General features: G+C 39.7%; 2 protein-coding genes across 2 annotated transcripts; one reads left to right on the top strand and one right to left on the bottom strand.

Annotated features, from left to right (window-relative positions):
• Positions 1 to 711: 711 nt before the first annotated feature.
• On the top strand, positions 712 to 21,841 carry c11.1 (maestro heat like repeat family protein c11.1). Its single transcript, XM_074085268.1, has 12 exons — positions 712 to 887; positions 969 to 1,143; positions 3,726 to 3,897; positions 5,688 to 5,877; positions 6,384 to 9,222; positions 9,811 to 9,964; positions 10,300 to 10,560; positions 11,766 to 11,980; positions 13,595 to 13,792; positions 14,874 to 15,156; positions 15,786 to 16,023; positions 17,018 to 21,841. Exons 1-12 carry the CDS (start codon positions 857 to 859, stop codon positions 17,200 to 17,202), a joined length of 4,941 nt encoding a protein of 1,646 aa, XP_073941369.1. The 5' UTR covers positions 712 to 856; the 3' UTR covers positions 17,203 to 21,841.
• On the bottom strand, positions 21,305 to 26,409 carry LOC141426396 (uncharacterized). The gene is made up of 5 exons (XM_074085271.1): positions 26,029 to 26,409; positions 25,435 to 25,529; positions 24,236 to 24,359; positions 22,335 to 22,465; positions 21,305 to 21,914 (listed from the first exon to the last, which is right to left on the bottom strand). Exons 1-5 carry the CDS (start codon positions 26,287 to 26,289, stop codon positions 21,839 to 21,841), a joined length of 687 nt encoding a protein of 228 aa, XP_073941372.1. The 5' UTR covers positions 26,290 to 26,409; the 3' UTR covers positions 21,305 to 21,838.
• Between the last annotated feature and the right edge of the window lie 112 nt (positions 26,410 to 26,521).

Genomic DNA, 26,521 nt, shown 5'->3' with positions numbered 1-26,521 from the left:
ATGGGCTCTGATATGGCTGGCTAGGCCGAATTTACTTTTAAATACTCTCCTACACGCGTGAAAGTACAGTTGCCCAGCTGAGTTGTATGTATACGTGTAAGAGGACTTAAAGAGGACTTAAGTATGAGTTGAAAAAAAACGACCAACATGACGTAGAAGCCGTGGTGGCCTAATGGTTTGACCTATCGCCTCTGAAGCAGTGTCGTGGGTTCAAACCCCGGCTCGCACCTCTGAGTTTTTTGAAATTCATGTGCGGAATTACATTTGAAATTTACCACGAGCTTTACGGTGAAGGAAAACATCGTGAGGAAACAAGTTCCCAATCTGCACTGGGCCTGCGTGGGAACTACGGCCCTAACCCTCTTTTTCTGAGAGGAAGCCTGTGCCCAGCAGTGGGACGTATATAGGCTGGGATGATGATGCCATAATATCATATTATTCCGATTTCTTTTTAGCTCTGTCATTACTATCGATGTAAATGTTATGCTATTTTGTTACTAATAATTATGATCCATGGCGACAAAAAAACTATAAAGAGAACTGACGTGACATGGCGGCTTGTGCTAGTGTCGCCCCTTGCGCAGAGCTGTGCCTAATATTCCCTATTCACTGCGATGGCAGCGTAGTAGAATATTAACTTTGTTCATGGCAACACAATTTTATCTGACACATGACAATGTCAATGTCATACGCCAAATGTCACCGTCACCATCCTATGATAGTTTCGTTCGTTCGTCTTCGCCTTGTCATTTGTGTTGTTTGTGGATAGTTGCGTACCGAACGAAATTTTATACATAAATAAAACTGCAACAATTTACTCAATCATTTCAAGGCGAAAGTATATGTAGATGTAATAATGGCATCGCCTAAAGCCGAGTCTCTTAAAGGTTTGTAGCAATCACATTTTTAAATAATCCAACTGGATAATTTCTACGGCTTCTCAAAAATATGTTTCACGTTATTTTCAGAGACTGTGACGGTGTTAATAAATGCCATAGGAGATAAAGAGAACTCTGTCAACAATGTTGTTATTAAGTCGCTGACAAAGATAGCGAATTCCTACCCGAACGAAGTGATAGAAATATTTTGTGACTTCTACAAAAATACTAAAGTGAACGGTCCGCAGTTGGGAAATATTGTAAAGTGAGTATTAGTTACCAGAATGAGCAGGAAAACGTATATTTATTGTCTTCAGATGTTTAATATAATATACCATTGTAATGGATACTAATAAGAAATGACAGTAAATCATCATGCAATTCTAAGTGTCCATTGTTTTTATTTATTTACATCATTCAAAACTCATTTTTAAAGGATTGAGTTCGTCACAGATTTGGTATAGTGCATGCGATTTTATTGGTCAGGTTAAAATAGTTTTTATTTCTACAAGAATAAAGCCTATTTCAAAAGAATCTTACAATTTTGTTTCATGCCAGGGGTACTTCCCCCAATTTCTTAGTCATCAAGTTATAAATGAACTAAAAGAGTTTCTTTGCTCACCCGCGACCTTACCTCCCCAAAGACCTCTGCAAACTAACACCTGGTTCAGTAAATCATCAAGTTATATATATTTTTTTAGTTAAAGCCTTCACGGTTGTATATTGCATATCTTATAGTACATGTGCAGTGTGAACATACTACATTATCAGTTGCTTGATCTGAGATAAGGTCAATTAGTGTTAACCTTTTAAATGCTTAAGACGTGAAAGAGTGTAGCTGTGTTTGCATGGAAAATCGGCCCTTTCATCAAATGTTTCCCGTAATTTTTTTAAAAAGAGCCCTTGTGACAAGTATTATTTCCTGTAAGTTTCAGCTTCCTATCTGTAATTTTCTGAGATATGTTTTTTTTTTCTTGCTTTCTAGAAAAGCGACACCAACACTTCTTTGTTAGGTGTTTCCTTATACAGAAGGCCTACAACATATATTTTTTGCATAATAATCCAGTTGCTACTTCATACTATAAATTGGAAAAATAAAGGATGGGGTTGTCAATCAATTGTTAGCCAATTTAACAGCAATGGTTTCAATGTGGGCTTTTCAGTTAGTGTGTTTGTCTATGTTTTAAACCAAGTAGTGTGCAATTTTTTTTTATTCAATTTTGTTATTTTGGTAAAAATAATACATTTTTAACTTTTAATATTAATAAAATGTGCAACAAAAATGAAATAAATTAAGTACCTATTCTTTCAATAAACGTCTTGATTACAATCTGCAAATCTGCTTAAAAATATATACCTCGTTGAGTTTCTTGCTGGATTCTTCACAACAGAGGTTTTTCCGAACCCGTGGTAGTTTTTTTTTTGACATTCATATGTGCTTGTTTAAACCTAAATTGAATAAAGATATTTTGACTTTGACTTTAAATTGAATTAAAAAAAACCGGGCAAGTGCGAGTCACACATTTATAGGTAGGTATGTAAGTAAACGGGAATCATGTCTTGAAGATAATACTCGCATTTTCCGAGTGATTAAATACATCCAGTGTATGCAGAGCCCTACTCTTAATCAAAATGTATGTAGTGTGGGGTCATATTATATTGGTCAGTGGTATTTACAGACACACATAAAAAATTAAGATTTTCAGACTTCTAGTTGGTTGTGTTATAATAGCTACCTTCATACCAAATTTCAAGATTCTGAGTTCACGGGAAGTACCCTGTAGGTATTGATTCCCTTGCGAGTTTCGAAAATTTGCGGAAATTTGCAGCATAAACGGCTGCATCTTTTGATTGCGTTGGCTTAGAAGTTTGATTTTTTCACAGCTCCAATTGACAGTAGACCTCAGTATTTGATATAAATTTCAGCTGATACCTCCACGCGTTCCTGAGAAAAAGGGTATTGATAGACAGACAGATAGACAGACAGACAGTTAAACAGACAGACAGACAGACAGACAAAAAGTAATCCTATAAGGGTTCCGTTTTGTCCTTTTGAGGTACGGAACCCTAAAAAGTTTTTGTTTCACAATTTTCACAAACTAAACAATGAGAAACGATAAGTATTTTTAATCATTAATTAAAGTATGTTCTCAACAATCAAATTAAAAAATCTCGTCTTATTTATCTATTCGAATTTACTAGGGCAGGCTATTGAACTGAAGCTCGGCCGTATTTTTTCTTTTTACGAAATGTTCGGCCAAAGCTCGTATTCTGTTCAAACCACATTTGGCCCATCTCTATTATTGACTATTTCATAGTTTACTTTAGTTTATTTTCATTCAATATAATATTACCGTCAATACCGGGCATAAATATATGTACGTTACCAAGATGACAAAAATATCTATATACCTTTATGCCACTGACCATAAGGTTGATACATATTTGATGCTATGGCTGTACAGATATTTTTGCCTCCGACTGTATACATATAAACATAGCTTGAGGCATGCAGTGAAGGTAGGTTGTGCTAGTGTTCTCTGTTGTGGTTAGTGTATACTACACAAGGCTCCAGGGAGTTTGGGACATGCAGGCGGGTATTTTTTTTACCTGTGAGAGTCTGGCTGTTCCCGATTTTTCCTGACAGCAATTCCCCATTTCCTAACAAGCACCTTAAAAGTACCAGTTTTAAAAGTATAAATAAGGAACAAAAGTAAGGACATAGTGTATTTGGCCCTTAAGGTGACTCAAACCCAAAAAAATGCTATAAAAGGTGTTTAGGTGCCGATGCAGACAGGACACCTTTTTTTTTAATTTACTCTATTATTAAATTAAATCTTTTTTCAGGGTCCTAGAACAGACATGCGTGAACCAAGTAAAGAGGCTGGATGCCAGCACAGCATCAGAACTAACAAGCTGCATGCTCCAGGCCATGACGGAGAACTCTGAGTTTGATCCCACCGTGCAGATGGGGGCCTCGGCTGTGCTGGTTGCTGTTGGACATGAGCATTTGGACTTGGTATGTCTATATTTAAACATTTGATTGAAGTATTACTTTGTAGAGGTTCATATCAATGAACGAAAATATTTTTATCTATCTCTTAAAAATGATGTTGCGGTTCAGTTTTGATTGATTTATTTATTTTATTCAAGCCATGAATTGTATGTATAAATAAAGGTTTATATCGCACGCACCTTTGCGACAAAACTATGACATCTGTAAAATCGCAACTTTGGAGATACCAAGTTTTGTCTCAATGAATTCTCTGTTAGAAGAAAAAACTTGTTACGTGTATCACCATGGATATGACAATATGTCATGTCATGTTTATTATTGTTCTGTGCTAAGGATTGCTGAAGCACAAATATTATGCCATATATGATCCAATCAGAAAATTTGTAAGCAGTCATAAAAGGTTAATGAACTTTATTAAAAATTGAACCCAGTCCTGAATCTTTTGTTGTTTGTGTTATTTTTAAAAGCAAATAATATTTAGTTCTATATGAAGTACGCTTGGCGTTATTTACTTGATGGCAGGACTTGATATATGAATGTCCATTTAGTTCTCTATAAATGATGCAGGGATCCACGAGAAAGTTCTATTATCTAGGATTTTTTAAATTATGTTCCTACACTGTCTGTCTGTCCGTATGTCTCTCTGTCTTGCTGCAAAATTCCGTGTCTCTAGCTAGGACAGACAGAGAGACAGCAGAGGCAGCAGAGGTGACCTAGCTGTCGAGATTTGTAATTCAGTCTTGGATGAAACTGTATGGGTATCTAACATGAATAATACAATTTTATTCAGGACTGAAATTAAAAATCTCAATAGTTAGAGATGTGAAATTTTGCACGCATATTTTTCATATAACATAATAATGATTCAAACAAGTGAAGCTGCGAGCAAAGGCCACTATTTTAAAGATTTTAAAGATGCATGCAAATATAGTATGAGCTGGTGATTATGTAAAAGAGAGACTCATTGTTTTTGCCTGAGCCGACCAGACTTCTATGAATCATAGTGTGTAAATACACCGTTATCGTATCAGCTTCACATTTTATTAGTTTGTGATAAAATATTTGTTTTTACTAACAATGAATTACTGTTATGTCATGTCTCGTTTTATTGATCTTTAGTTTTTTTATAGAACTAAAAGAATTTTTTTGCTCACCCGCGCGCGACCTTACGATAGCTAAGTTTATGCAAAATATGCGTGTTCATGCAGTTCCTCCACCTCTTCACTGTAAGAACACACACAAACCCTTCTATCACCACCACCACACTAAACTGACGCGTTTCGAACTCAACCAGAGCTCATCTTCAGAGCAACACAACCATACACCATGCTAGCAGATGTTAGACTCTCAGATCAGTGTCAGATGTCTAACATCTGGTAGCATACGAGATTAATTAGAAATATAGAGAATAAATAGCCATGGTGGCCTAGTGGTTTGTCCTATCGCCTCTCAAGCAGAGGGTCGTGGGTTCAAACCCCGGCTCGCACCGCTGAGTTTTTCGAAATTCATGTGCGGAATTACATTTGAAATTAACCACGAGCTTTGCGGTGAAGGAAAACATCGTGAGGAAACCTGCACAAACCTGCGAAGCAATTCAATGGTGCGTCTGAAGTTCCCAATCTGCACTGGGCCCGCGTGGGAACTATGGCCCAAGCCCTCTTGTTCTGAGAGGTGGCCTGTGCCCAGCAGTGGGACGTTTATAGGCTGGGATGGATAGAGAATAAAAATAAAAAAAATACTTGGGTTACATATGCCATAGTGTCCGTCTCACCCTTATCATTTGTTGTCATCAGGTCCTCCGCTCCCTAATAAACCAGCTGTCCCCATCATCAGTGCCGCACTACACCCTGGCGCACTCGTTGGGCACGCTCGCGGCGGTCAACACTCGCGCCTTGGTACCACACGTCAAGGAAGTGCTGTCAAAGATGCTGCCACTTCTGCCATTGTTGCGGCAGAGCGCGGTCAAACAAGCCTTCGCTTACGGTCAGTCGCTATGTAGCCAGTTGTAGCCAATATGCCGTCGATACGGCTGACCTCAATATATTTTAGATAGGTAGGAAACGGACACTTGGAATACATGAAGACTGGTGTGAATCTTTGTGCTGGGAAGTTTTTCTACACCACTTCTGAAAGCCTGTACATCGATGAAATAATTTCTGTGGGCATAGTGTTTTTGGAAAATAACAATCATTACTTGCAACTAAACAGTATGTTAATTGACAAGGTCAGATAGCCGAAAATCAATTGAATTGTCTCTGGTTGTTGAATTGAACAACACTTTCATTTTCTTTCACTTGCTCGTTTGCCATACAGTCGAATAAAAAAAAAAAAGTTCTTTATTAAGAAGTTGTTCTGGAGACACTTGCAATCCCAAAGAAATGTGAGTTTCTGTAACTTTGGCGGTACCTATGCCATACAAGGCCCCTTAAGTTAATGCCTTCCTCTCACTTACTCAATATCCTAAAATAACCTTGAATTTTGTTTTCCAGCATTCGGCCACTTCGCAGTGGCGGTGTCTGAACAAATCGGCGACAACGTCGAAAACGACAACATAACATCCATCAAAGACAATTTTGTCACAGAGTTCTCTCTGATATTCGACGTGTTGTACAACCAATGGCTTCCTTCCACCGAGCCTAGAGTCGCCGAGTCAGTGCTCGAAGCCTTAGGGCCTATCACCCGACTCATATCGGAAAGACAGTTCAACGATACTGTTAATAAATTCATGCTTTCGTTGCTCAGTATGTACCGCAGACCCCAGCTCAATCTTTACTACGTGAGCCAATGCATATCGTACTTACTCACACCATCAGCTCTAAACCCAAAGCTGACTTTAAATGACAGCGTCATAAACTCAATCAACCATGTACTCTTCAACTTGGTCCTATTAGAACCAGATTACGACCAACCCCACACAGTAAAGAACCATTTCGAAGTACTACGCTGCTTCGATCATATGACCACCCAGTTTTCCGATCAAACAGTCGAAGGTCTACTGCATCAGTGTAAAAATAATCAAGAGAAAGACAGAATGAAAGCCGTTATTGTTATCACTCATTTGATCACGGCGTCTCAAATTTTCATAGAACGATACACCGCAAAATTCATAGTGTTGTTAAAAATTATGATAGCCAACGAGCAAGGGCTGAAAATGAAGAAGTTACTCGTCAAAGCTATAGTAGGATTGGTTTATAGGAACTGTGTAACTGTGGCGGATGATTTCGCAATGGTTGAGTTTATTATAAAACACTGCGGGTTCGAACCAGTAGGGAATGTGCCCAAACAGGAAGTAATAGATCTGCAAGACACGTGTAGGAGCTCACTTGTGTTGATGTGTAACACTGTGACAAGCGTCAGAACTCAACTTAGGAACTTACTGTTGAATGCTCTGACGGTCGACGAGTTCACCCCATCCATGTCAACTATCAGTCATTGCGTGACTTCACTCCTGCAGAACAACTCTGACGACATTGTAGAAGACCAACCGGAAAAGACAATTGAAGTTAAAACCTCAGCCGATCTAATCTTCATTAGATGCATAACCCATTTAGTTGTGCCTGAAGAGGTTGAGAGAAATAATAATCTGTTAACATTCCTTGAAGAATACTCTGGTGATATTCACAAGAATTTGAAGAATTCGTGGACGGTTGAAATTCAAAGACTGCTTAAGTTTGTAGAAAAGAATGAGTCTCAAGAGCAATGGCATAAAATGTTGCTAGACCTTCTAGTATCTGCTATCGAGCAAGTCAATAGTAACAAATGGGTGGAGACCATAGCCACGCTGCTCTCTCAGCAGATCAACGGGAAGAAACAACCGACAATGATAAAAGGAGTGTCCTTGCAGTATTTGGGCGTTCTCTCTTGCCACATGTCCAATGCAGCGGTGGTTGAAAAAGTCTTGAAATTGATCCTTTTCCAACTGAAATCCATACCTATGGAATTATCAGATTACATTAGTGAAGCTGTTGGCATATCTTCGAGGCAGCATGGAGAGTTTATTCTAAATGAATTAGATGCCGCGTATAAAGACAATGAAGCACGGAGAAGCAGTAAATTGCTCAATTTTCTTTCTTCAAGGGCTTCTAAAGGCGATTTTGAATTATCGATAGTTAAATACGCTATAATAAATTGTTACGGCAAAGTTGCTGCTAATTGCTTAGACGTGCACGTTCTTGCGAGATTAGGAGACAACGTGACGGCGGTTTTGTACGAGATTTTGAAGTCTAATCCACCTTTTGATCTGTGTAAAGCTAGTATTACGACGCTGTATGAAATCAGTAAAGCGTTGTACCCAGCCGCTCATCATAACGTGACTTTGAGGAACCGATGGATGTTGCTGAATGCCGTTTTGGAACAGATCTATAATAATAACTTGGAGAAACGAAATGTGGAGTTATACCCGATGATTGTAAAGGCATCTAAAGCGTTGACGAAGCTACAAAAGGGTATTCTACCTGAAGAAAGGAATACTATTCTCCGAGTATTATTTAACAGTATTTTTGGAGAGCTTTCATCGTTCAAAAGGAAGTATGAAATCGGAGGAAACGGTGACAAAAATGACCTCTTAGCAAAAACCTTAAACGATAGCCTATCCTTGCTTCACAGACTAATTAGAGAACTTATTATTCAATCAACTTGTCTTAGCACCATAGATGATTTAATAGGATTGCTAATCGAATGGCTACGTCACGAGAACGACGAAATACGAACAGCGGCAGTACTTATCCTCCAAGTCATGTTCGACACTTACATCAAAAACGTGAAACTGAATTACGAAACACCAAGCAAATTCGGCCAGATGGGCTACTTATTAGGCTTGATTGTTCCTGGTATCGCTGACACGAATTTCGCAGTCAGACTTACTACGATAGACTGTATTAAGCTAATCATACAAATACAAGATCTGTATGAAGGGCATACTATTGAACCAGACGACGAATGTATGGCAGCGCTACTGCAAATGCAAAACAATGTCCTCACAAACGACTTAACAATGATCAGCGACTACTGCACGTTGTTATCTGATATTATTTCTCCAAAAATACCTCATCACCACACCATGCAGTTTATCGAAAGTTTGCTTGAAAGTTACGATGACCAAGAATACAGAAGTACGGGGATCAGTGGTGTGTTGGATGCTTTATTTGTTAAAAAAGGCCAGGATCTGTTTCAGAGTGTGGAAAGGATTGTAGAGGTTGTTCTGAGTACAATGGATCGTGTAAGTGATGACACGAGGGCGAAGCTAATGCGGCCGATGACTTCGTTGACGCGGCATCATACCAACGCTGTAACAGCTATGCTGCTTGCCCAGAGGCTGCCTTTGAAAGAGTAAGTTTTATAATAGGCTACGATAGAACAAATTTGGTTGGGCCCAAACTACGGAACCTAGAGTATAGTTGTAGTCTTGTTTGCTGTATAAATTTTGGAGTGTGCGCACGTACGTGAACTTATTCCACGAGAAGCTAGGGGTTTTTTTTGTTAAAAACCCGACTGTCTTAAATAAAAACTAAAAAGGAAAATACAAATCTATTAGTCTAGAACTCTGTTAGGTAACTTTATTTATTTTAAGTAATAGGCTTATTAGCTTTTATTTGATGTGGGTACATTTTTAGTGTAATACTAAAAAACAAAACGATTCCCCCATACTTTTTTTTTCGTAAACGCCATTTTTAAATATTATGTACCCTAACCCTATGTCACACTGCCAATCTGGACGAATTTAATGATACATAAAAATCATATATTAAAACCTTCTAGCAGTTTAAGCTATAGAGAGGACAAGAAATAGACCTACATGTATATGCACAAAAATCATAACCCTCTATCGGGCAGTTGGGTAAAAAAGTCACTTTGCCCATTTGATTCCCTCCGCTACTATCAGTTACTCATGTTACTAAAGACATGTAATTATTTTAGGTCTGTAGTAGGCTGCTGGCGTTACGTAGCCCAGGACGAGGGTCTGTCGACAGCCATCGTGGACAACTTCCTCCGTCTGATGGGCTCCATAGAGCTGTACGAGGACCCTTATCACATCACTGACCATCACATTGCAGCATTGCAACCTTTGACTGTGAGTACTAAAAATGTTTCGGACTCTGTGGGATGTTAAAAAATTACGCTGATTTTGTAAATAAAGACCGTTAAAATATACAAAAATCCGGTTCGAAGGACCAAATAGTTTCTGACTAACATCGTTTAGTGTCTTATTGTAAAAGGTATGAATAAGGATGACTGTTACAATGATGTCCTTCTGGAAAAGGCACTTCGAAACGAGGGTTACTGTTAAGAGAATAAAAAAATCATAGCCGTACATTTAGAGCAAAGAAAACGGATTGATTTTCATAGTGTCCTTGACTTGGTACGTCTTATAAAATTATTGATGATAAAGTTTTCGTTTTATTTCAGTTAATAAGCGCTCTAGGGGAAATGCTTCAGGAGGATTCAATGAACCCTATATGCGAGGCCAAGTTCACTGACCTCTTCGCAGTGCTATACACGACACTGGCATGCTACATAGAAGCCGAAGCGCCCGCATATGCGCCGGCGCAGAACAAATCGCAGGAGCGGTTCGGGTTCATACCTAACAGGGATTCTATTAAGCTGTCACCGGCCAAGATCACTATTAATACCTTTAACGCGTTCTTGGATCGAGCGGGCTGTACTAAGGTGAGTTCTAGATGCAATTTCTATTAGCTTATCTTGTGTCTTACTTACTTTTAGACAAAGGCCACCGTTAATAGTTATTTGTGTCACAAGGGAGCAAAATGGTGTATTTACGGCGAGGGCGTTCATTGAATCCAGAATGTAGCGAAGGATTCTACAATAGAATCCAGAGCGTAGCGAGGGTAGAATCCTGAGCGTAATGAGGGATTCGAGTGTTAACGCCCAAGATGAAAATAATTTTGCTCCCGAGTGGTTTGTTGCTTACAACTTTTCAAACCGAGCATTAGGAAACTTGAAAAAATAATTCTAAATTCTATTAAAGAACAACCAGCATAGAAAATGGCGTGGCTTTACAATTATCAACTTTAAAAAATGGCATTTGCAATAAAACACTTAGAAAAGCCTTGAACAGAAAAGTTGCACTTTGCTCCCTCTCGTCAGGGAGGAAAAGTTACTTTTCTGAAGGGGAGGTGTGAAAAAATATTTATCTTATACTTTTAAACGAGCAATTTTTGTATATTTATATATTTCAGGATTCTCGGAAACGGTTCTAACAATTTTGATGAAATTTGCTACATGGCCCATATAACAAATTTCATATCCCCATAGAAATACCCCATGTAAATGGCTTATTATTATTATTATTTAATATGGGGCATTCGGGGGCGAATAATCGACCTAACTTGATCCCATCTCTGCAAAAATGTGATGAATTATAATGGTTTGAAAGTTATATACCTACTTAATATGATCGGTAACTTCTGGTAACTTGGATTTCTTTGAAAACAGTCTCTTGGCTCGGCGGTATAGCGTTGGACATGTACAATACAATACAATTACTCTTTATTGTACACTAGAAATAGTAAGCGATACAGAAAACAGGTACACAGGAAAAGAGGAGGTGTAGGGTTGAAATCTAGACTTGTTTTCTATTTTTATTTTATTTTAGTTTGTTTAATTTTTAAATCTTATTCTAATAAATATCTGGTCCAAAAAAAAAACGATATAAAAATAATATTGCCCCTAGCGAAGCTCGGTCGCCCAGGTACTTTTTATCATTTAACCCCCAAACTAAGTAGCGGCCATCGCAAGTAATCTATACTCCACTAGTGGCACCACGGTTACCTTGTAATTGGAATAGAAAAAGCCAGTGAATGCGATTGTGAGCGTCTTCATGTTAGATAATATAGTTTCTGGTTAATTTACAGGTGAAGGAAGCCTGCTCCCTCTGCCTTAGTGTGGAACACGGCGACCCGTCCACCACGATCCTGGAGCTGGCGCCCATACTTAGCTCGTCCATATCGCGCGAGAAGCCGGGCGCGCTGCCGCGGCTGGTGGCGCGCGTCGCGGCGCATGCGCGCAGCCCGCTGCCCCCCCAGCGCGCCGCCGCGCACGCCGCCGCGCACGCCGCGCTCACCTACAGGTAAGGTCCGACCGAGATCGAGGTCTCGGTCTCAGTTTCGACAAAAATCCGGCCGAGATCTCGATGTCGGTCTCGGCCCAAACAGGCGAATTTCTCGGTCGCGACCGACACTCCTCGGCGGCACTCAATTTAAATATTGGCGCGCGGTGTAGCTTTCCTTGACAATCGGATGGCTAAGTGGTTAGAGAACCTGACTACGAAGTTTGAGGTCCTGGGTTCGAATCCCGGCCGGGGCAGATATTTGTGTGAATAACACGAATGTTTGTTCTCGGGTCTTGGATGTTTAATATGTATTTAAGTATTGTATTTATCTATATAAGTATGTTTATCCGTTGCCTAGTATCCATAGTACAAGCTTTGCTTAGTTTGGGACTAGGTCAATTGGTGTGAAATGTCCCATGATATTTATTTATTATTTATATTTTTCCTTGGGATTTTGATTGGTCGCCCCGCTCGGGCTCGTGCGTGTGGTAGTTGCAACTCACTGACACCACTATTTTTATTCTATGCACCTGCTAACAAGAGTTAACAAGTGACAACTCGTACATTTTTTTTCGATAACGATTGTTAATATTGTAGATTGATTTACGTGATAAATAATTAAGTTTGTTTGTGGGACATGCATAGGACATTTTTTCATTTATGTCGCGTGTTTATTTAGGTAAAAAAAAAATGGAAAAGAAACTTATTTTTTTGTGTCTCGGTCTCGATCTCGGCCGAGAATATGTTTTATTCTCGGTCTCGGCCGAGATTAAAAAGGCAGCCTCGGTCGGACCTCACCTACAGGCTACAGGTAACTGTCTTTACCTACCTTTACCTGTGGCCCCACCGTGCTTATACTTGTGGCGTACCTATTTATTTATTTGTTGAATAAAACACATGCAAGCGTACATCACAAAATCAAAACACTCGCATATTAATTAAAATAAATAAAGAAGAGAAAACATACATTCATTTTATTAACGAAACAAAATGTCAAACGTTGCATGCAATACGTAATAATAAATAATACTACAAAACAGATGTCAAGAGATATTTAAATAAATTTAATGGTATAAAACAAATATTGACTAATAAATAATACTATGCAGCCGCCAACAGATATTGCGGCCAAGGTGATCAAAAATATCGAAACTTGAACTCGTTCGATGCCTTGAGAATAGAGTGCAATATTTTTGACCACTTCGGTAGCTCCGAAATATCTGATGGCGTCTGTACCTGTGGCGTACGGTCGCGATCGTTAATTTGGGACCCATTTCGTGAAAAAGTCCTTTGAATTGTCATACAAAATGACAGATATTCGATCTTAAGTGGGTCCCAAATTAACGATCGTGACTGTACCTACACCTGTAAATTACCTGTATCTGTGGCGTACCTTCTTATACCTGTGGCGTACCTATACCTGTGGCATACCTGTAACTGTGGCGTACCTGTAACTACCTTTCAACTTATTAAAAAAAGTCTCTTATCTCAAATCAGCACATCAACAAAATTTACTCGTATTATACTTTTTATAATGTTCACTCAGAAAAATAATCGATTTTGAGGTAGGTACGACCTTTTTTTACAAGTAGTGAAACTTGTGACGTAACTCCAAAACTTGAATTTTATCAGATGCAACGACAACCCGGTCCTCATAGACACAGTTCTCGCCATCATCAACATCGGTTGGAAGGACGAGAGCGACCGCGTGCGCGCCACGTGCTTACGCGGCGCTGCGGGCATCGCGCAGCTGAAGCCCGAGCATCGTGCGCACGCGCTGCCCGGGGCACTGGCCGCGCTCAGCCAGGGGATCGACGCGCCTGTTAACACGTGAGTCATCATAGCGTGGATAGACTAGCCCGTGAGTTATCATAGCATGGAAGGACTAGCCCGTGAGTTATCATAGCATGGATGGACTAGCCCGTGAGTTATCATAGCATGGATGAACTAGCCCGCGCATCATCATAGCATGGATGGACTAGCCCGTGAGTCATCATAACATGGATGGACTAGCCCGTGCGTCATCATAGCATAGTTGGACTAGCCCGTGAGTTATCATAGAATGGATTGACTAGCCCGTGAGTCATCATAGCATGGATGAACTAGCCCGCGCATCATCATAGCATGGATGGACTAGCCCGTGAGTCATCATAACATGGATGGACTAGCCCGTGCGTCATCATAGCATAGTTGGACTAGCCCGTGAGTTATCATAGAATGGATTGACTAGCCCGTGAGTCATCATAGCATGGATGAACTAGCCCGCGCATCATCATAGCATGGATGGACTAGCCCGTGAGTCATCATAACATGGATGGACTAGCCCGTGCGTCATCATAGCATAGTTGGACTAGCCCGTGAGTTATCATAGAATGGATTGACTAGCCCGTGAGTCATCATAGCATGGATGGACCAGCCCGTGAGTCATGCGCTGTCTGCGCTAAGAACTTCAGTAGGCAGCTCATTATATAAACCCCGCTCCCTCGGACTGAATATTGCTCTAACATCAACTTCTCTTAAAAGAAACTCAAAAAATAAATATGTTTGAATATAAAATGACACGTCACAAAGTGCCGGCCTATTCTCTTCAGGAAGTCTATTTGGTTGTCACTCAGTGCTATCCTCTCCAACCAGTCCAACCTGACAAGGACACAGCTAGAAAAAAAGCGCCCTGGACATCTATTCGAGCGTTTCAACCGTCTCATTTTTATGGACACTTTTCTGTAACAATGGCCGAATATTTTGATACAGTTTTTTAATTACCTGGCAGAAATACAGGAACTCTAACAAATAATCGAAAACGACATCAAAATCTACAGCCAATTCGTAAAAAATGTGACCAGATAAATGAGGCGTTTGAAACGCTCGAATAATTGCCCCCTGTGAGTTAAATTTTAAGTTTTATTTCCAGAAAATCATCAGAGAACGTACCCCTAGCAGCGATTCAAGGCCTCAGCCGTCTGCTGATAGAAATCGACAAACTCGACAAAGACTACGATAGAGAGCTGCTCTCCATCTCCCAGAAGATTCGACCTTTCATGAACACGGAGTCTGCCCAGCTGCGAGAGAGCTCTCTGCGCCTCTTCGGGATTATTGCCGGGCGGGTCAAGTCTGAACAGCTGATTGATCAGGGCGTTAGCTCGCTGCCGTGCTTTTTGTTGCATCTGTGTGATAACAACCCGGCTGTTGTTAGGGTGAGTATTAAAAAACTATTTTTTTTTATAACATTTTTATTTTGCGGTGAATTTAAACAGAGTGGGTTGATGATTTACTGGTTCTCTATCGTCTGTCCGAATTTCATATGTCGATCTTAATGTATTTGTTTGCCATAATTTTCATGGAACGAATTTATTTCAGAACCAATGTTTTATTTTATATTTTTTACAAAATAAACCAAAAACTACTGCGTTCTATTGATATTATAAAAAAATCATAAAAACAGCACGGTTCTATATAATTTAGGATAAACATTTGCTACAAATGAAATCATAGAAAACGAATTGATTAAAATATTAAATCCTAATTTTACTACTAACTACTACTACTACCCAAATACTACTACCAAACTACTACCAACAAATTACTACTCAAACCCATGCTATTCAAAAGTTATAATGTTGCTCTCATATCATAATAGGTATATGTAATTTTTCAATTTTTAATTCGGAAAAAATTAGCTCTAGGTATGTCGATAAAAACTAACCCAGAAAGGATTAATTATTACTGTAAAGAGATTAAAACATTACTTGCTAATTTTATACAGTTATTCGTTACTTTGTTAGTTACAAGTGAAGCTAACATAAAGCGTGTTTTTTTTTTACAGGCCAGTAAATTCACTCTAAAGCAAACATTCAAGATATTCAACGTCAAAAAATCCAACGACTTAATCCAAACGCATCTCCTCGACGAGGGCCGACTGTACCTGGATGAATTTCTGTCTGCACTGCTTCGGCAGTTGGCGGACGAAATGCCGGCCAGTGTCGCCAAGTGTCTGCAAAGCGCTGTCAACTACCTGCATTGTGCCAGAGAGGAGATGAAGCCACACCCTCCTTTGTTGATAGGTAAATATATTTCCATGAAGTCAGGATGTAGTTGAAAAGTTTCTATCTGTGCTGCTAAGGCAGTTGGCTTACGAAAAGCCAGCCAGTGTGGCCAAGTGACGACTAAAATGTGGAACTAGCTTCCTGGGACAGTGTTTCCAGAGAGGTACAGCTTAGGAATCTTAAAAAAAACGAGCCTTTCAGTCTCTCAACAGTGCAGTCGGCAACGCACCTTTGATACCCCTCGTGTTGCCAGGTGTCCATGGGCAGCGGTGATTGCTTCCCATCAGGTGACCCTTATGCTCGTTTTCCCCTTCTTATATAAAAAGGGTCTGCGAAGCGCTGTCAACCACCTGCCCTGTGCCAGAGAGGCGATGAAGCCTCATCCTCCTTTGTTGATGGGTAAATATATTTCTATGATGACAGAATGTACAGTAAGCGTTAGAGAAAAGGTTTCTGTCTGTGCTGCTAAGGCAGTTGGCGGACGAAATGCCAACCAGTATGACCAAGTGTTTGCAAAGCGCCGTCAATTACCTGCCAGGAGGACATGAAGCCATACCCTCCTTTGTTGATAGGTAAATAAATTTCTATGAGGACTGAATGTAGTAGGAAAGTTTCTGTCTCTGCTGCTAAGGCAATTGGTAGATAACATGCCAGGCAGCGTGGCCAAGCGTCCGCAAAGCGCAGTCATCTACCTGCACTGTGCCAGGGAGGAGATGAAACCAAACCCTCCTTTGTTACTCGTAAAAGGAGAATACGTTTCTATGAGGACTGAATTTAGTAGAAAACTTTCTTTGAACATGAAACTACTGTGACACTCACAGTGAAATATAAAGGTTAACTCACGGCTTTAATCGAATTTAGCTCGACATGTTTCGGGCTAATTCTTAGCCCTTTCTCCCGGAGCACAAGCCATGGCAGGCACTGCTAAACGCACACTGCTCGAAGAAACTAATACTGGCACACATCTACCCACGTTTTCATCGTCATTTTTATATATCGAATGATTTTTCAGGACTCTTGTACGCCGAACTCCACCGCATTACCGAGAAGTACCCCGAAGAGACTGAACTGGACCCCGACGTCACCAAAAGCGCCAAGACGCGGCTGCTCCAGCTGATTAAGGACCCGAACCCCATAGTGCGGCAGAATGCGGCGCTCGCGCTCGCCAACATATGCCTGGTCGAAGCGAGCGAATGACCCTCTGTCCGCTATCGCCGCTACGAAGGGATACATTATGGGAGAATGTGAGTGTAAAAACATAACCCTAAAGCTATGCATCAATCAGAGATGAGACAGAGCATTAATATCTGCCATAGCGGAGCGTGCAAAAATATGTGACACGTCCTAATGCCCCTAGAAATAGAGTCGTATCAGATATTCATGCACGCTTTGTTGTGACAGATATTGGTGCTGGTAACTGTACATAAGTTTTTTGTTATTAACTGAATTAAGAATCGCGTAACAACTCTGCATTTAATTTCATACTAAAATTCAGCTTGTTCTAGGACGCAAAATAAGTTTGGGTCGATGATATTGCAATACCGTATCTGACTGAAGGCAAATATTACAAGAGCCTTGAAATCCTACTAATATTTTAAATGTGAAACTGCTTCACGCTGAAACGGCTGGGCGGATTTGGATGAAATTTGGCAAAAAGTTAGTTTATAACCTGGATTAAAACATAGGATACTTTTTATCTCGATATTCCCACGGCATAGGGATAAAATCTCTAAATAACAACCGCTGGGCTTAGAGTCATGAAATTTGGTATGTAGGTAGCTGGACGTCTGGAATAACACATAGGCTAATTTTTATCCCGGTGTTCCTACGGGATAGGGTTAAAATCTCGAAATAACAACCGCTGGGCTTACATTCATGAAATTTGACATCATTGTTTATAATGTAATCTAATGGATCTAATTAATTTACGTCTGCGAAGCCGCGGGTAAACACTAGTTAAATATCGTCACTACTTTAAAAAAACTCGTAGCTCAAAATAGATAATTTTTCTGAATAAACTTTATAGATTACATCAAGGTTCAATATTGTTGACATATTGATTTTAGATACGAGATTTTTTCAAAGTAGTGACGATATTGTAAGTTATGCGTTATTAGCCATTATCGGTTACGAGGCATTGCAGTGTCATCGACGTATTGGTGGCGACTTTTTTTTTAACATATAACTGACCGTGTTTGACCCCTATCTCACCTGATGTTAAGTGCAGATGAGGTCAAAGGTGTATCTCACTGTATTTAAGGGCGGGTCCACATTTTAATCATTTCAGCGTATCGTACCTCAGTCTTACGAGACTACCAACAACAACGACTACCATGATCGTTAAGGGAGTAGAAATACGCGATATAAGACGCCGCATAAAAGAAGAGACAAAACATTTATTATTCGTGTCATTTTTATGTGGTACCTACGAAGAAAAAGACAAAAACAAATTGTCACGAAATGGTACCAACTCAGCATATTGGCCTTGCAGCCGGCGCTGGTCTTTTGGTCTTCGGGACAGATGAGATTTTAGCCTTTCAATAATGTGTTATTATAAGCCTGTAAACTTGTTATCTTGTGTCTGAGTGGAGAGCCTTGGGGGAGACATGATGAAACTTGTAATGCGTGCTTAAATGGGTCAATCAACTATTTTACCGACACTTTGGGCGTCTCCTGCGTTACCAAAATTGTCTCCTGCGTTACCAAAAAATCGTACTTCCAACAAGATATTTCACGGTTTAATAGATTGGACTTGCGTAGGATGGCATGTATTCATGTACACCATCTATTAAATTACAGAAAAATCATGTTCACTTACAAAAATACGCAATTGTTTGAAAAATGTCGCGGACAGATTAGTGTCGGTAAAGAAGTTGATTGGCCCAAATATGACCGGCAGGTCAGAGCTTTGATTTATATGTATAAAATAGTGTTATAAGTGTTGGTTTAAGAATGGTTAAAATAATTGATGTATGTATGTATGTATGTATGTAAACTCTTTATTGTACAAAAGAAAATTAACAAAACATTACTGACAAACTTTAAGATACTTGTACAAAGGCGGACTGCGGATGTTTACATTTCTTAAATTGTTGTCGTTTTATTTGTCGAGAGTTGTTGGCTGCACAATGAAAAATGTACTATGCTTTTCAATCAACATTAGAATTAGGCTTGTGAAACTAATATTGATTAGTTCCTGACACTGTACTGGAATGAACTGTTCCCATCTCCTTCCTGCTCTTAGTACAAGTAGTACAATATCTCGACAGAGCAATCGAACCGAATCACTGCGAACTACTCCGAGTAGCTCCGATTGTTTGATCAGTCGAGCGCCAACCGAATCACACTGACTGTACTTTATAAAGGACCAATTAACTAACACTAAAAATAACGGCCGAATGTACTCCATAAAATAAAGTACAAATTGTTAATTGAAAAAAGAATCTTAAGAATTTTGAAATAATATCCAAAACAACAAAGCTGCTGAACCACGTCTGGAGCGTAAGCAAAAAGTGTGTTAAAAAGTCAGGTCCCAGGAAGTTAAATGTACTACTTAGTAGAAGGAGTGAGATAACAAAAAGAAACCGAATGGTTATTGGACGGACTTGCAAAGGATCTTACGAAGATTTGTTAGATAGGCTTCGACAAAGCGTTGTTTCAATGCAGCGTTTTCCCGAGTCGCATTTTAATCGTTCGATTTCCGCGTCGCTGTTTTACCCGTACTTTTATTCGGGGGGGCTACTACGAAGTTCGAAGTTCGTATCGTACCGTCCCTCTCACTCTCGTATTAATTAATATTAGCGGCAGCGGGACAGCAAGATACGAAGTTCAAGTTTTGCACTTCGCAGTATAGCGCCAGTATCACATTGTACCGCAATCGTTTTTTTTTACGCGTAACTTTTTCCCGAAATCGGAACAATTCTTTGAAGGCTTTTTAGTCGTAGCTTGATTTAGGGGTTGTTTCACCACAACTGACGGTTAAATGTGAATGCCGTCTCTATTTGTTTTGTTCGAATAGACGGAGACGGCATCACATTTAACCGACAGTTAACACTAATCAATGGGTGGTGAAACAGCCCCTTAGTGCGTCATTGCTGCAGTCAATTTGCTAGCAAGTCCAGTGCTAATGTTTGAAACCCGTAGTACCCAGAGAGCGGCCAATGGCTTTCGTGCAAACTATAATAGATGTTGTAGGGATTTATAGTTTTTAAAGTTTAAAATGTAACTGCTTAATATTGAGATATTGTTTTAACACGTTTACAGTCCAGTCTGTGCCAAATTTGGTACTCGACGAAATGGACCTTATTACTAGTCGGAAATATTTGTGGGGGTATTAATTTTTTTAAGGAATGTAAATTAGTTAAGAGTTTAAATGATAAGAGACTGAAATAAAATATATACATGTATTTGAAAATGATATTGTTACCAGCTGAATATGAAATGTCTGTGTTAAAATAATTATTCATGAAAATGCAGACATTGAATTTGAATCTTATGTTCAGTAGAATTTATGTATAAATATTGATTAGCAAAAATGCATAACAAATACTTATGATTTTTTAACAGTGTAGGTATACTTTTGTTTACAGTTTGTGAAATAGGATGATTTTTGATCTAAAATTATATGAAGGTTGAGTGTTCAGTAATTTTGACTGTTATAATGTCACCATCTGAAAGTAGCCAGGTCAACCTTTGGGTCCTGTGTCCTACCAACACAACACCCATGGTGACATTTTATAGCGATACGAATGCGATGCAAACACTTTTCATCTCTATCAAAAATGTAATATAAAGGTGATATCAGACGGTTCACTTGAATGACTGTTCACTCGAGTGAATGTAATTTGTTTCATTTCAATTTCGCATGGTTTAGCTGCAAATGAAATGCTATTAATAACATTCACTTGTTATTTTCTACTGATATGTCGTCGAATGAAATTCGTTCGGAATCAGAGTGAATAATGCCGATTGAAAATATCCAACATGGCAGGACATCTGTATCACTTAGTGAGCAGATGTGTCACTTATAAACAAAAAAAAAACCATCTGATACCACCTTAACTCGCGTTAGCATCACTGCATCAAGTCGCCGTATTTACAGGCTCTTTCGTAATATCGTAATATGAACTTCAGCAGATATATTCGCTATATTTAGAGTTTACATTGCACTGTATAGTCAACGCTATTCAAATGTGATATTTCTTAATTTAGATATTAAAGTTATTGTTAAGGATCTCAGATTGTAAGGGTATAGTCGCACGAAAATATAGGAGTGGGGCATGCAATGAAACGTAAAAAAAATATGTCAATTTACTATATTTACTCGAAAATAAAATCTATCCAAAAGTGTTGCCACATGTTGTAAACATACTGCCACATCTTTCAGAATCCATAAATGCCAAATGTGACCGTTGTCATTACTATATTTGGTAATTTAGCTCTTAATTAACAATGTAAAAGTACATCTTTCTATTCGGTTATTTTACAGTGAGAGCTAGCATTATGATGTCCTTTTTGAAACTTATTACTTAGATTTTGAAACTTTGGGATCCAGCGGATTATAAGAGGTTTTAGATATTGTAACCAAAATACCTACTAAAACTACTATGCTATTATAATAGATCTAATTTGTTTCACTATCATAATTTTTCCGACAAATATAGCCCTTTTTTCTGTCAGAGTTAATCCGTTTGAACCTTGTAACAAATAATGTCGTTTTGTAATAGAATTGTATGTATGAACCTATTTTTTCCTGTGGCGGTAGGTACCTAAAATAATTACTAACTATATACTTCTGCTAACACGGTGTACGTTTGACAATAAAGCTTGATATTCACGACAGTTTTTTCATTTCGCGTTCCATCTTTTTCTGCGCCACCCGAGCTGCCGTTGCATCACACACGGTACATCTAGAATAATAATTTCATTCGTTGATGTCACGCGACACACGCATCATACTTATATATCCAACTCGCAACGTCTAGAAGCAAGAAATTCTATTTTTTTGGCTACCAACATCTGACGATGAAACAAACTGGGGACAGATCTGCTTTGAAAATTCAGAACTATGAGATAGGAACCTACTACGAAATACTAAAATCGAAATTCGTATCGTACCGTCCCGCCGACACTTATGTTGTTTAATACGGGAGTGAGAAGGACGGTACGCGCGGGAAGGTACGGTGAAGGCTGCAGATACGTGACAACGAATGCCATTTTAAGCTTAAGTGAGTCCAAAGTTAAAATTCAGGACGGAATAAAAAGTTGGTAAAAGCTTTTCAAAATTCATACAACACACATACGAACTACCTTTTTACCATGTGACTTACTTAGGCGTGCGCTTTAACCAGAACTCTTTGCTGGGTTCGCAATAAGCGCGCAACTGGCGCAGGTCCCAGGTGACAGAGTCCATGCGCCACTCGGGAGACACGGGCCACGGCTGCAGCTTTTGCAGGGTTATCTGTGAGAGAAGCGATACATTTAGGGGCTGTTTCACCATCCATTGATTAGTGTTAACTGGCGGTTAGGTGTGATGCCGTCTCTATTTGTTTTGTTCGAATAGACGGAGACGGCATCACATTTAACCGTCGGTTAACGCTAATCAATGGATGGTGAAACAGCCCCTTAGTAATGAAGGTTAGTAGTAATATACCTAGTGCCATCCACGAAGACGCGTGATTTTGTCAAAATTAGACATTAATAATAATAATAAAGCCTTTATTCTCTGACCAAAAAAAAAAGTAGTGGGTATAAATTAAGCTTATAAACTAATGTACAAAAAATTTAAAAATAACTTGTAGTAGTAATAGTTAGATAGGTAGTTAGTCAGGGGGGCAAAGTCTAGACAAATTTTTTCATCATCTATCCAGTACTCTACTCCCCACTTTAATTTTATGTAAATATGTATTCGGCAACCATTTTATTGGTCAGGTTGTCCTTGGGCATAGGCCTCCCCTAGTTTCTTCCACTCTTCCCTGTCATGGGCTAATCTTCTCCATCCTGACATTAATTACATTGTAATAAGAACCACGGCACGCGTCATCGTGAATGACTCTACCTATAATTGTATGTATATTGTGTGGGACTTGCCGATTAACGATTTAATTTTTTAATCTTGGCAAGCACAGCTTATAATTTTATTAACCTAATATTTACCTAATAAAACCATCCTTAATCTACACCATGATGATGTAGGTACCAGTAGGTACCATCAGCCAAATAAGTGGTCTATCAATTTTTAAACAAGTTCTTATCAATTTAATATGTCGCTAAAGTCGAGCTTTCAAGCTGTTCAACACGTCTATTGGCATTATTGTTTTATGACATGCAAACGATTATCAACTTTAGGGTGGTAGACCACATATTTAGCTGATGGTTCCTACGTACCTCAAGTGGAACAATGAAGACAGAACCATCTTATCATTATTTATCATTATATCCAGATAAAAAGTGACAATACCTAAGCATATAAAACAAAATCTGACTACTCTCTAAAAAGTTATACGTGGTCAAGTGGTCAAACAAAAAAAATATATACGCGTCGACTTATTTTATTTATTGCATACATGTAACATAAGCTCTCAAAGTTAACATGAACCCTGGTAGGGTATAGCATTTGTTTTTATAAATTTTATTTATTTATATTATCTATTTAATATTTTACTTGAGAACCTCCTCCGTATTTTTCGTTGGTTCATAAACAACCGCGATAAAAAAATATGTAAATGTAATTGTGGGATTAAGTTGACAGACGACGATATCTTAAAACCATATAAGTAAGAGTCGCACTCGCATATGAAGAGTTCCGTATTACTCTTAAAAGATTCATTCGAATATTTTATTTCAAATAATTTAACCAAAATGAGGGACGATTAATTTAATTTAAGAATATTCATCATCATCATCATCAGCCCGAAGACGTCCACTGCTGGACAAAGGCCTCCCCCTTAGAACGCCACAATGAACGACAACTCGCCACTTGCATCCACCGGTTTCCCGCTACTCTCACGATGTCGTCAGTCCACCTGGTGGGAGGCCTGCCAACGCTTCGTCTTCCGGTTCGCGGTCGCCACTCCAGGACTTTTCTCCCCCAACGGTTATCTGTTCTTCGAGCGATGTGGCCTGCCCATTGCCACTAAGAATTATTACTTAAGAATATTAATTATTTTAATTAAATAATTGAATAATTCAGTTGACTAAAAAAAAGTGAAAATAATATATTTTTGCTTACCGGGTTGGCGGGGGCGTAGGGGCCAGGGAACGGGGCTCGGACGTTCTTCGCTGGCAACACTGCTTCGTCCATGGACTTTCGCGCCGTTGACAGGTATATGTCCTTGACCATCATGTCACGAGCGCTATGGGGTCAGCAGCTATGGTGTTAAGGTGATTTTCCACCGGCGGGGCGAGACGAGATTTGAAATTTGTATGCATTCTCGCGCGTCCACCGCGGGCCGCCGGAGGGCGCCGCCATACAAATTTCAATTCTCGTCTCGCCCCGCCTCGTCTCGCCTCGCTGGTGGAAAATCACCTTTAGGACTGTCAGTTCATGGAGAAACAATAAGGCTACGTACGCAATATGCGTCTCTTTCTGAAGCGATAGGTACCTACATTTAAGAGGGACGGCGCGCTAAAACCGCGCGGTTAACCGCATAGTGCGTAGCCAAAGGGTGGACAAGATTAAAAAATAATTTAAAGATTCAACAGTTCCAAAAAATACGGAACCCTAAAAAACCATGGTGGGACATGAATATCTGTCGATCTATGAGTAATTTTCGTGTCACAACGGAACCGTTTCCAGTAAGTCGTTTTGTACAATCAACTACCATTTAACTTGATTCAACTTTTTAGTTTCCACCCTTATTAGTTCCAAGTCCTGTTTGCATCTTTGTGAATGTGAATAAATGTATTCTTTCTTTCGTGGTGGCCTAGTGGTTTGGCCTATGCCCTCAAGCAGAGGATCGTGGGCTCAATCCGGACTCGCACCTACATAATCCATACTTAATATTATAAATGCGAAAATGTGTGTGTTTGTCCGTCTTTCACGTCGAAACGGAGCGACAGATCGACGTGATTTTTGGCATAGAGATAGTTTATGGGCTAGAGAGTGACATAGGCTAATTTTTATCCCGGAAAAATGTACAGTTCCCGAGGGATCACCGCGCGGGCGAAGTCGCGGGCAAAAGCTAGTATAATCATAAAATAATCGAAATACAGTCAAAGAAACTGAATCACGTACCAGGATGGAACCTTTGTGCTCCTAAAGTTAAGAAAAAGTTCCATCCTAGTACACGATTCAGCTTCCTTGACTCTACACGTGCGAAATTGTATTTGAAATTTACCACGAGCTTTGCAGCTAAGGAAAACATCGTTAGAAAACCTGCGCGACACCTGGTGGGTCGTATATTAGGCCGAGATGTGATGTGGTCCTACTGTTTCTCGACGTCATCCATACTGACAGCAGGCGTCATCACGAGCCGCGGTCGCGTCTTCTGCGCCAGTTCACGTCCCTCGTCCTCGGGGTGCAACTGGAACGGGAACCAAACCACAAAGCAATTACAAAGGGGTACGTATTAAAATATGTAAGTACAGTCACCAGCATTAATATCTGCCACAGCGGAGCGTGCAAAAATAACTGACACGTCCTTCCGGCCCTAGAAATAGAGTCGTATCAGATATTTATGCACGCTTGTTGTGTCAGATATTGGTGCTGGTGACTGTCATCATCATCATCATCGGCCGGAAGACGTTCACTGCTGGACAAAGGCCTCCCCCTTAGAACGCCACAATGAACGACAACTCGCGACTTGCATCCACCGGTTTCCCGCCACTCTCACGATGTCGTCAGTCCACCTGGTGGGAGGCCTGCCAACGCTTCGTCTTCCGGTTCGTGGTCGCCACTCGAGGACTTTTCTCCCCCAACGGTTATCTGTTCTTCGAGCGATGTGGCCTGCCCGCCGAAAGTCGAGGCGGTGCTGGTCGGGTGCCGGGTGGCTCTAATGAGCTGTAACCTTTATGAGAACTTACGAAAGTCTCCTGCACATGGTAGGGATTGGTCCTAACTACATCCTTAGGTTTGAAGAACAGATTGAAAGGTACATTAGGCACGGCCCAGTCTACAAGAGTGTGTATATTTTTCAATGGTATATGCTTAGGTCTTTCACGACCCAGTTTTTCCTTAAAAACAGTCCGAATAGGAGCACTTATATCCCCATCCCGATAATCAGTTCGTTGGGTTGTATGATAATCGAATAGTATGGGTTCTAAGCGTTTGGCAGGATCGGGCATTTTAGTGGTAAATTAATTACAAAATAAAGGAATAACTAGCAAATTGTAAACACGCTTAGAAAATTAGGGAGTAAATAAACATCGAAATAGATAAAGTCGTCGTGACGTTTGTATTTTGATGTTTCTGTTGGCTATTATTTCTCTATGCTTGATGTATAAACACTAATAAACAAAGAATAAACAGGCTAGTATTACTTATACAATTTAAAACATATGGACGGACTATCAGTAG

This window comes from Choristoneura fumiferana, chromosome 3 (assembly GCF_025370935.1).
Source record: "Choristoneura fumiferana chromosome 3, NRCan_CFum_1, whole genome shotgun sequence".
Taxonomy (NCBI): Eukaryota; Metazoa; Arthropoda; class Insecta; order Lepidoptera; family Tortricidae; genus Choristoneura; species Choristoneura fumiferana.
This window is presented reverse-complemented; position numbering and strand designations above follow the sequence as displayed.